The sequence below is a fragment of the Homalodisca vitripennis genome, chromosome 6 (assembly GCF_021130785.1).
Source record: "Homalodisca vitripennis isolate AUS2020 chromosome 6, UT_GWSS_2.1, whole genome shotgun sequence".
In the NCBI taxonomy this organism is placed as follows: domain Eukaryota; kingdom Metazoa; phylum Arthropoda; class Insecta; order Hemiptera; family Cicadellidae; genus Homalodisca; species Homalodisca vitripennis.
Window position 1 is genome coordinate 104,337,915 of NC_060212.1, and position 12,026 is coordinate 104,349,940.

A 12,026-nucleotide genomic window follows, 5' to 3' on the forward strand; every position below is an offset into this window, starting at 1 on the left:
AAATTATAAATGAACTTCTAGTAGGGGTTGCAACACTAATATAACTAAGACTATTCACTAATTAATGAAACACATAATCAGGAGTTGTCTGTTATGACTTCAAATAAGAGAAAGATGATGAAGGACATTTCAGTTTGAGAAACATTATCGTTCTACTACTGCTTTCGGAACGTATACTTTTACACAGAACCTTTATGTTAGTGTTTTATGTGAAAATATTAAAAAAGCAATTTGCTTATGTCGATCCACAACACATAATTTAAAACACTTTTTATAGGACTTTTACGAAGTACTTTCTATGTTAAAATTTCACAGGAGAGTTATTTGTAACTCTCACTTATATAGGATTTGGTATAAGTAATATAACAAGAATGATATTACTCATATAAAAATCGAACAGTAACTCTTTTTATGTTTGTTAAAAACGCAGAGATTTCTTAATGCTCAGAGATGATTACAATATGCACTAATTACGGAGGTACGGAGAGAATTAAATTTTATTAACGAAACAACGATGAACATTGAAACTCAAAACCTTAGGCTACTGCCATATAAACAATTTTAATAAACGTAACTAAAAGTCCTTTGACCGGCATTTGGTCTTCGTATCATATGTTACATTGGTTTTTTAAACACATATGTGAGAGGAACAGCCAAATACAAAATAATTGAATCGTAAAAAGTAAGAGATTTGTGGTGTAATGGTAGAACATTCACCCGGCAAGTGAGAGATCCGGGTTCGAGTCTCGTCGGAGCAAGTACTATTTGTGTTTCAATGTTTATTGAAGTTAAATTATGCTATAGCTATTTATACACATTTAATTAATGTAAATCAAAATCTGTGAATTACTATAGATATTTTTTTATAAAAGACACTTTCGACAATAATTTACATATTATTATTTTATATATATATATATATATATATATATATATATATATTCTTTAAAAAGTCTCTTTTATATTTGGCTGCCGCCTACAGAGTAAACTCCTTCACTTCACTGTTCATTTACTACATTTTCCCTTAAACCTAGGTAATTCAGAATGCACTGGTCTTATCGGTAGATTTTCGTAAAATCCATTAGGTATTAATTACAGACGATGATGGCGAATGAAAATACATTTTGTGTATCTGTTATATCAAAAGGGTGAGTTTAATATAAATATAACACCTCCTATGTATTTTGCTTTGCACTTGCACAAATATATTAACGTGGCATGTATTATTTGCAATAATTTAATTATTATTTATGCAGGTGAAGTTCAGTTTCGTATAAGATACATTTACAGCCTTCAATTATTTTTTGTAAAGCCACATTATTAACAAAGGTTACGTAAAATTATATATGGTTTGTTATTGATAATTGATTCTGTAATATGTTGTTTTAAAAAACAATTTGGAATATTACATCTTTTAATTATTATACATAGGTAATTGTTTAGCTTCGATGCAACTCTTTGTAATACAAAAATCATATATCGGTGAGATACATATATCAGTTCAGATATTTCTAATGATCATATTGAGCTGTGAAATATGACCCTTATTTCTCATGAACATCGTCAAACATTGTTAATTATTGTCTGTTATGGTACTATGTGAGTGTGTGATAAAGGTCCGTGTCGAATTATCAACTTGTGTCTCTCGCAGAAAGATATTCAAACATTAGTATTTTTGATATTTTTAAACTTCAAGATATATTTAAGGAGAGCACGAGTGTTGTATCTTTCCCATGTTAATTTTTCATATTTTGAGCACAGATTTCTCAGATACCATTAAAGATGATTAAACCAAATTTTGCTGCGTTAAAAGTTTAAAAATCCTGTTTTCCGGGAAACGGCAAAAAATTATGAATACATAAAATTGTAAGCAAACATTTTACTTTAAAGTACCTAAAACTGGCCAGCTCCATACATTGGGTCATCAGGGTCTTCTTCTTTATCTTCCAGCTTTCTCTTCACTTGTCTTTTCTTTTGCCTCGCTTGCTTTTTGAAATCTGAAGAGTTATGCTCCGATACTTTGATGCGGTGTTAGTCAATTTGTTGCATGCTAAGAACAGTAAACTTTCCAATGTTCATCTCTAGTTTTTGGAACAATTTGCATTTAGTTACATTACCACTATTGAACACTGACACAGCATCATAAACTCCGAAATGTAGTGTTTTCAGTCCAACAAAGCCGGGTTTGGGTAGCCTAGACCAAATAACCGTGTTCACACTTTTTTTGGATTTTGTGTCTTGACGTGTAAACATTTCCGCACTGTTCTTTGTCAAATAGACTTTTAAAACTGGTTTTATAAATTCCATTACAGGCACAGGAATACTATTTTTGTGGCTGTAAGTCTCACCTTTAGCATTTGCCTTTTGGTATCCGCACCAACTTGTCTCGTTTTTCGGACACAAACCGTGGTGTGGGTCATTGTCACTTGAAATCTTGTGGAAGTACAAAGTCCAAATGCCTTTCACCATGTTGTCGAGACTGTGTTTCTTCTTATTGCTAAACCATAGTAGGTCTGGAGTTGATCAATGACAGCTAAACATAGCCTATTCTTGCCACCTAAACCTTTACCGTCAGACAAAATACTAAGTTTGTTTTCTAATTATAGTATTCTCAATCTTGTGCCCACTACAAACACTAAAACCAAAGCAACCTAGAAATAAACTGCATACTGTATCAAATCACACATAGCAAATTTGCGTACTTAAACACTGCACAAATGATTTAATAAATTAGTTATATACACTTTTTTATGTGAATGTTTTATACATCAAATTACTCGTTATAAGTTGTAGAATTATAAAAAAATTTTAATTAAATATTTTTTTTCAATTTTTGCCCTCGTGCTCCCCTTAAATACGATGAATGAGTAATTGTAGTAAATATTATCATTCTTATTGTATACTTGGCAGAAATAAGATACATCGTGGGGCTAAAGCAGCAGAAAGATAATTTCTTGAAAGTAATTACTTATATTATTATATAGAGAGATTTTGCTACAAACTTTTCATATATTTATAAAAGTTTCCGTATAAAAAATACGCGTATCCTCTATTTTAAATCTAAATTTGAGGAAAGTTAATAAAATAATGTGTAATTTTTGTAACGTTTTACGATTTTTAAAACTCAGTTTGACAATTTATGAAGTTCTATAGAAATTATATTACATTCCAACTGGATAAAAAGTTTATGACGTAAATGTAAAAGTAGCAAATTTAAAATGTTAATACAAACTTTACCAAGTTTTACGGTGACTTTGCAATTTTTGATATGAAAATATCTAAATCTAAGAAAGAATAGATACATACCTGTGTATATGGCTTCCACACCTAATATTGCATACAGAAACAAGACTGATAGGGTTACTGAAAACAGATGTGTACGAACACGATGGTTTAATACTGAAACAATGTAAACATTGTCTTCATTTAGAGATTTATATTCTTGATCATGTGTTATTAATTGACAGAATGATTTAATGTTTTCTTGATGTTAATATTAATATTGTGATATTTCAATAAAGTATGTTAATATGCCTAAGTATATTACCTTTTATCCGTGGAAAGAGTTTCTATTTCACTCAAACGAACATATTTTTTACAAATATTGGAATCTCTTTGCCAGTACACTACATAAACACAGAGAAAAACACATTATTGTAAGTTATAACACCTTTGCATTGCTTTGAAACACAAATTCATTTGCTTCGCAGGCAAATGTTTATTTTTGTCTCTTTTTTCAAAACATTTCAATTAGATACATTATGCAATAAAGGTGTAAGTTTTGAATGTAAACTATTTTTGTACTAAATGAACCAAACAAAAGTACTGCATACATAGCCTGTTGTACAAATCAGTTTCTATTCAAGTTCTGTATATGTATTTGAAAAATATTTCACGAAAATGGTCATTTATTGACAAACTTTATTATTAGTACAATAAACCACGTTTAATTAACTATGATAGGTATTTATTTCTCTAAACATTCAGAGGTTGTTAATAACTGTTTTCTATTAGTTTTAGCATTACCGCAATCCAATAATACATCTAAAATATTCTCAAAGTCGAAAAATCCTGAACTTTCAGAGAATAATATTTAATTGAGAGTAAACGTTTCATACTTTAGAAATATTATTTGTCCCCACTATTCAATATTTTAGAAGGAAACGATATAAATAGTGGTTTTTGTATTTCCAGTCGTAACTATCCTAGTTATTCTTTATTACACAGTAAGTTTACGAATATATGCTGAAAACTACGTATCTTTCCCTACTACGTGATGTGATATTGTTATATACTAGTTACAATTTTGAATGAATAATAGCACGTCACCTGTCACCTAAGGATTTAAGTGGTAGAGCATATAATTGTGGAGGACTATGTTAAATAATATTACCTCGACCAGCGATTGTAGAATATGTTAGTCCTATGTGTGATAGGCAAGGTTATGTGTATTTTTACATGCAGAACCTATAAGCTGTTTCTTTCAGAAATTACATTATTGATTTAGTCAGTTTTAATTAACTTAGAACAAGAATATGTGGAAACCTATAATTCCACTTAGACATTTTTTCTGTTTTTTTTTTGTTTTTTTTGACAGGATATTTAGGGTGGATAGGGTTGGGGACTGAGGTCGCCTCAATTAATTAACCTAGAGGCAAGTACACCGATTTAAGTTAGACATTAATTTGCTGTATCCAGTGTTGACATGAAGTTTAGTTAAATTATTGGATTTTATAGGGCACTTAATGTGTCTTTATTATCTACGACTGACATGTTTTTCATTACAAACTTAGTTGTATTACGCAAATAGGTTCAAATCGTCTATAACAAGTGTACTACCAACATTTATAATAACTGCATTGAGAGACAGAAGAGCTAACCAGTGATGGATACGATATTACGTACTGTATACTGCTTTGTTTAGTGTGAAAAAGTTTTTTTTAACGCCTTGACTATAGCCGACAAAGTATTAAGTCGGGCTCTGTACTAAAACAGTATTTGGCATGTGTGAGTAATGATGATTTAAATAAGAAAATACTATTTATAGTAGAAGTGGAATGAGTTATTGTTTACCATTGTATAATAAAGTTTGAATTTTTATTTATTTAAATACGAGCATAAAAAGGGCATAATGAAAAAGCCACTTCATGTTTTTATTTAAAAAAGTCTATGAAAGGTTAAGAGTAGTGTCTTCTTGCAAAATCCTACATGGAGAATTAAAAGCTAGTCAACTCTGACTAAAAATTCTAGAAACATTTACATATGACTTTAATGGTAAGAACTTTAATATCAGAGACAATTCAGCAGCATAGTTGTAGTTATTATAATTGAAATTTTTCCTAGAACCATTCTCAATGTTAGAAGCTAACATCACACTGCTAAGTATTTACTCGTTATTAGTTAAGTGTCAGTTTCCTGGATAGTACTACAGTTTACAGCAAGTAAGTCATGTTTTACTAAACCTCTCGATACGAAGAGAAAACACTGTTTATACTGCAGGGTTTCATCCATCATTACAGTCGTTTATCAACTTCTCACAACGGCTTTAAAATTGACCTTTGGCGTCTACAGTTTCAGTTGTAGTAATTTTTTTAGCTTTTTAGCTTGAAGGTACATTCTCTTTTTCAAAATCCATAATTAGCATATTAATACAAAGGAACTTAAATTTTCTCAATATCTCTACTGCGACATTACTGCTCACATACTAACCGTCTCATTTACGATCTGCAGAATATATTCATCATAGTGGATTTAATAAAAGATTATGATGCATTTATATAATAGGATAGGTGATTACTACAAAGCGGTTTTAATGAGTTCATAGTTTTACTCTTGATCGAATTTGATTGCTTTACTAAGGCTTAATAAATTTATGTTATTTAAGTTTTATTTCATGGAAATTTTCTTGTGTTAAAAAAACTGCTTGCCATATAACGCACGCATGTTACGTGTATATATTTAAAAATATCATCACCATAAGGTTTTGATGAGAATGTACAGTACTTTAAATATTGATTTTTATTGTTATATCATATCTCTTACAAATAAAATAACGATCAACTCGGGTTGATCAACTCGAATATTAGGTTAAACTCCCTTAACCGACTGCTTAGTGCAAAGTTATAATGTTATCGTCACCAATTCTTTGTTTTAGGTTTGATGAAGATGGAAGAACTGTGAAGGAATCCTTCAATGTTACCGATTTTGTTTGTATCACAGAACGTTTACAAAGGTCAGGAAAAATCCTCTTTCCTTCATCCTTACCAACTTTGTATGGATCTACTCATACAGGCAGTCGTGGACTCCAGATTGAAGTATTCAATTTTTATCTGCGTAATTTCTCAAATACTGCACTTAGCCGATGTTATCTGAAGTTTAAATCAATATTTACGATTATTGATATTTTTTTTAATACTACATTTTACTATACCGGGTGTCTTAAAACTCCAACCCTTCTATTAACTTTCTTATGAGTAAATTTGGAGTAATTTACTTTGGGGGATGTTTATATGACCAACTAAGGATTTTTTTATAAATGAAAATTTTTAACCCTGCCACTAAAATAGGGTATTTGCAGGTAGGTCAGAATTATTAAATATGAATATATATATATATATATATATATATATATATGTCACTTGAAAGAGATTTAATAATTCTGACCTACCTACCTGAGTATAGCAAATATAAAAGTCTTTTAATTTGTATTAAATACTAAATTTGCAGTTTGTTTACTATATCATTATAATATTAGCTATTTTGTGGCAGCTGATGTTGGGTTCACACTTGGTTGCGTCTTAAGCATAGGTAGTATAATAATATTTATAGATTAAAACAAAGATACGCGATTCTTTTATGTTATCAGTGCTAATACAGATATGAATAGTAAGCTTACAGTTACGTGGGACAAAAACAAGTGAGACACAAAACAACCATGTTAAGAGATTTATAAATAGTTGAAAATTGGCTGATCAGGTTGATTGATTTCTAACTCTTACCATAAAGCAGAGCTTACGGTAAAATTAGTACACTGTAATACAGGTTCCAGCAGTCCAACACTACCTCACTAGGGGAGCTAACCCGCATTCCGTGTGTTCATTACTCTAATCTAATCAATTCCCTTGTTTGATCCGGTGATTTGGCTTGATGGTCCCGTGTGTTTATTAGTTACATAATAATAATCCTTATTTAGTAAGACTGGAAACAAATTTTATTAAGTTAATTACTTTTTTATATTAATAGTCAATTACTGTAGCATTTTTAAAATTACCGCAAATACAGTAATATGTATGAAGAAATATAAAAAACGTACATACAACCATCCTTATAATATATGCATTATTTATATGATAATCAAATTCCATGTAATATTTGTATTTTACTTTTAGTTTTGTTTAATTATTTGACAGAAGACTACGGCAAATGTGTACCAAATTGTGTATTGGAATTTAAAGTTAAACTATAAAATATACAGTGAGATTGTTTTAATCGTAGAGGAAAATAGTACTATATTTATCTTAGTGCCTTCAAAAGTTTTGAATATAAACTATTTTTGCAGAAGTTACCTACACTGTAAATACACTTCAACCACGTTGTTTTGACAATCTACGGGAGTTGTGCACTTTATTAACTGGTGTTGACTCTCATCGTTATCTGTTCTTGTTGCGATGTCAGTAAAATCGTGGATTGTCACTTAGAGTTTCCTCTATCGTTTTCAGTATTTGATATTACTACCAACTAAATCTGTTCTATTTTTGTTTTTTTTCACCTGTTATTTAACCCATACATTTGAAAAGAGGCAATGTTTAAGGAAAAGCTGATAAGAACATAACAGAATTGACTGTGTATAATCAAATACACACTGGAGACCATCTCATCACAATGCGCTCGCTGTTGTCTCCACTAGCGTAAACTGCGTCTACAGCGGCCGCATCACCCGCACTGTCTGATACACAGCCTGCAGAACCCATACTGTTTGATACACTGCCTGCAGCACCCACACATACTGATACACCACCTGCAGCACCCGCACTGTCTGATACACCGCCTACAAAACCCACACTGTTTGATACACTGCATGTAGCATCCTCACTGTCTGATACACCGCATGCAGCACCCTCACTGTCTGATACACCGCCTGCAGCACCCTCACTGTCTGATACACCGCCTGCAGCACCCACACTGTCTGATACACCGCCTGCAGCACCCTCACTGTCTGATACACCCCATGCAGCACTCACACCTCTGATACACCGCCTGCAGCACCCACACTGACTGATACACCACCTGCAGCACCCGCACTGTCTGATACACACCGCCTGCAGCACCCGCACTGTCTGATACACCGCCTGCAGCACCCTCACTGTCTGATACACCGCCAGCAGCACCCACACTGTCTGATACATCGCCTGCAGCACCCTCACTGTCTGATACACCGCCTGCAGCACCCTCACTGTCTGATACACCGCCTGCAGCACCCCACTGTCTGATACACCGCCTGCAGCACCCCCACTGTCTGATAAACCGCCTGCAGCACCCTCACTGTCTGATACACCACCTGCAGCACCCTCACTGTCTGATACACCGCCTGCAGCACCCCCACTGTCTGATAAACCGCCTGCAGCACCCTCACTGTCTGATACACCGCCTGCAGCACGCACACTGTCTGATACACCGCCTGCAGCACCCTCACTGTCTGATACACACCCTGCAGCACCCTCATTGTCTGATACACCGCCTGCAGCACCCCCACTGTCTGATAAACCGCCTGCAGCACCCTCACTGTCTGATACACCGCCTGCAGCACCCACACTGTCTGATACACCGCCTGCAGCACCCTCACTGTCTGATACACCCCCTGCAGCACTCACACCTCTGATACACCGCCTGCAGCACCCACACTGACTGATACACCGCCTGCAGCACCCTCACTGTCTGATACACCGCCTGCAGCACCCACACTGTCTGATACACCGCCTGCAGCACCCTCACTGTCTGATACACCCCCTGCAGCACTCACACCTCTGATACACCGCCTGCAGCACCCACACTGACTGATACACCACCTGCAGCACCCGCACTGTCTGATACACCGCCTGCAGCACCCTTACTGTCTGATACACCGCCAGCAGCACCCACACTGTCTGATACACCGCCTGCAGCACCCTCACTGTCTGATACACCGCCTGCAGCACCCTCACTGTCTGATACACCGCCTGCAGCACCCTCATTGTCTGATACACCGCCTGCAGCACCCCCACTGTCTGATAAACCGCCTGCAGCACCCTCACTGTCTGATACACCGCCTGCAGCACCCTCACTGTTTGATACACCACCTGCAGCACCCGCACTGTCTGATACACCGCCTGCAGCACCCGCACCCGCACTGTTCGATACACCGCCTGCAGCACCCTCACTGTCTGATACACCACCTGCAGCACCCTCACTGTCTGATACAACGCCTGCAGCACCCTCACTGTCTGATACACCGCCTGCACCACCCGAACTGTCTGATACACCGCCTGCAGCACCCGAACTGACGAATACACCTACCGCAGAACCCGCACTGTCTGATACACCGCCTGCAGCACCCTCACTGTCTGATACACCGCCTGCAGCACCCGAACTGACGAATACACCGACCGCAGAACCTACACTGTCTGATGCACCGCCTGCAGCACCCACACTGTCTGATACACCGAATGCACCATCCTCACTGTCTGATACACCGCCTGCAGCGCCCACACTGTCTAATACACCGCCTGCAGCACCCACACTGTCTGATACACCGCCTGCAGCACCCACACTGTCTGATACACCGCCGCACGCTTGCGCTGTAGTAACCTCCATAGCACAACGGAATATATATTATTCAATAACTGCCATTAGATGTAATAACAAAAAATGTGGTTTTATCTTATGACCTGCTATCTCGGGAAAGATTTCATCGGTAAACTTAAAATTTTATTAAGTTTGATTCATACATATACACGAATGAGTTAAATGATGGTGTACGTCTGACCATGGAAATTGGTTAAGTGTACCTTTCGCCTATTGCTCAATAGGCTGACACATTTTCTCTTTAGTCTGACGAAAGGAGTGCAATATTTATTTTCTGCGTAAATATCTTTGTATTAAACCGTCCAAAGAATATTTCGCGAATAAAATAAGCCATAGATTTATATTCTACCGCAGCAAAGCTTGTAACATATGCTGTAATGTGGTGTACTCCTTTTTGCATATCATATAAATATTTATAGGTAAAAATTCATGAACTTAAAATACGTTAGAAAAATGTTCCTCTGCAGACATCTAAAATTTTTTAAATGTTTATACATTATAAGACAAATTCCTTATTGTACTAGGTAGTATTGTAATCTGTCTATATTATTAAATTATTAAGCAAAAGTCGGTTATGTCGATTAAGTAAAAGTTCAGCAAGGATGAACAAAGTTTATCATTGCAAGGGTCAAGAGAAATAAAAACCTCCACTTTTATATTTTTAAGGTAAAACTGAACAACCTAAGTTCTAAGTCGTCTGGAGAGATCTGTTTCATAACTATCTTTAAACTTTTACTGTTCACAGCGAAAACCGTATTCTGGAAAACTTAGAGCTGTCACCAAGATTGCAATACTTTATTAGATCTACTTATGACTTTCCCAAAGTAGTATGTACTGATAAAAAAGCGTAAGAGAAACTTTTATAAAGGTCAAAATGTTATCTAAAATTAATGAAAATATTATTTATTTAATACAATTAATTGAGAAACATTAATTAAGTGTAATCGCTATTATTGAATTTATTATTGATTATTAATGAATGATTTTAGCCAACTACGAAAAAAATTAAGTTAAAGTAGCCTTTTATCGTGCAACAATGTACAGTGGAAAACTTAAGACTGTACTAACACTTAATTTTTACTACTTTTACTAACAATAAATAATCACTAAATATAATTAAAGTAAAGGAGCATTTGTATAGAAATAATGGCTTAGATTACCTTAACCATTCATAAATAATAACCTATTCACAGCGTTCTCAGATATACACCATTCTTAACTATTATCAACTAATAATTCAGCAGTGGCCAGAAAAATATCTCGTCTGGAAAAAGTAGTTTAAAGTAATAGACCAATTTGTTTTTACCTAATAAAATACAACATTCAAAATCCAAGATTATTACGATAATAATCATAACGATTTAAATAGCTATACATTTCGATAACTTTAATTATTGTCTACTCATCACACATCACTAGCGCCCCAAAATCTCAATATCACATAAGGTTGAAATTTAGTACACGTATGCCTCACGATCTTATAAAAAAACTTAAATAAAGATCTTACGTCAATTGGAGTGAAGATAAAATTGCCATGCCTAAAATGATCGAGTTCTCGATGTTCTAGAAATAGGAAAATGTACACACGTGTCTTATGAATTTAAAAAAATATCTTTTGATTAAGATCAAACAGTATTAGGGGTTGAGCTGTGGTTAAATCTCTAACAAGAGCTATTATTATTATTAAAATTACCAATGTCTTAGAAAGAGCCGAAACTGGAGGTTTATTTTACAAAAGTATAAAATTAGACACATAAAATAAAACACTAATAAATAAAACACTAATAGATCACTTAAAATATTGTATACTAGAGGCAGATTTCACTGGCCGGAACAACATTTTTTTACTATAGTAGACATTTTAGATCAACATTTACTTTCTTTATCAGGGCAACAATGGAAACGCTGCTAGGGCAACGGGAAAACTTAAGACAAGATGAAGTTACAAGGGCTAAAAGTAGACATCAAAGTATATCGTGATGTGCTTCTCAAGCCGATTATCTACACCTTTTTATCGTGGTAACCAGAAAAACTGTACTATAGCATGAGAAATATAATGGATTAGCTTTTTAACCACTTAAAATTGAATACTTGATTGATAAGAATCATAAATTTTGTAAACTTCTGTAAGAGCTCAATTGATTTTAAATTAAACTTTCCCTAAAATATAAATTTAAAAATCATAT

The 12,026-nt window shown here is 34.5% G+C and overlaps 1 protein-coding gene across 1 annotated transcript; it reads right to left on the minus strand.

Annotated features, from left to right (window-relative positions):
- Positions 1-7,850: 7,850 nt before the first annotated feature.
- LOC124365494 (glycine-rich cell wall structural protein-like) lies at positions 7,851-9,849 on the minus strand. Its single transcript, XM_046821477.1, has 2 exons — positions 9,020-9,849; positions 7,851-8,886 (listed from the first exon to the last, which is right to left on the minus strand). Exons 1-2 carry the CDS (start codon positions 9,847-9,849, stop codon positions 7,851-7,853), a joined length of 1,866 nt encoding a protein of 621 aa, XP_046677433.1.
- Between the last annotated feature and the right edge of the window lie 2,177 nt (positions 9,850-12,026).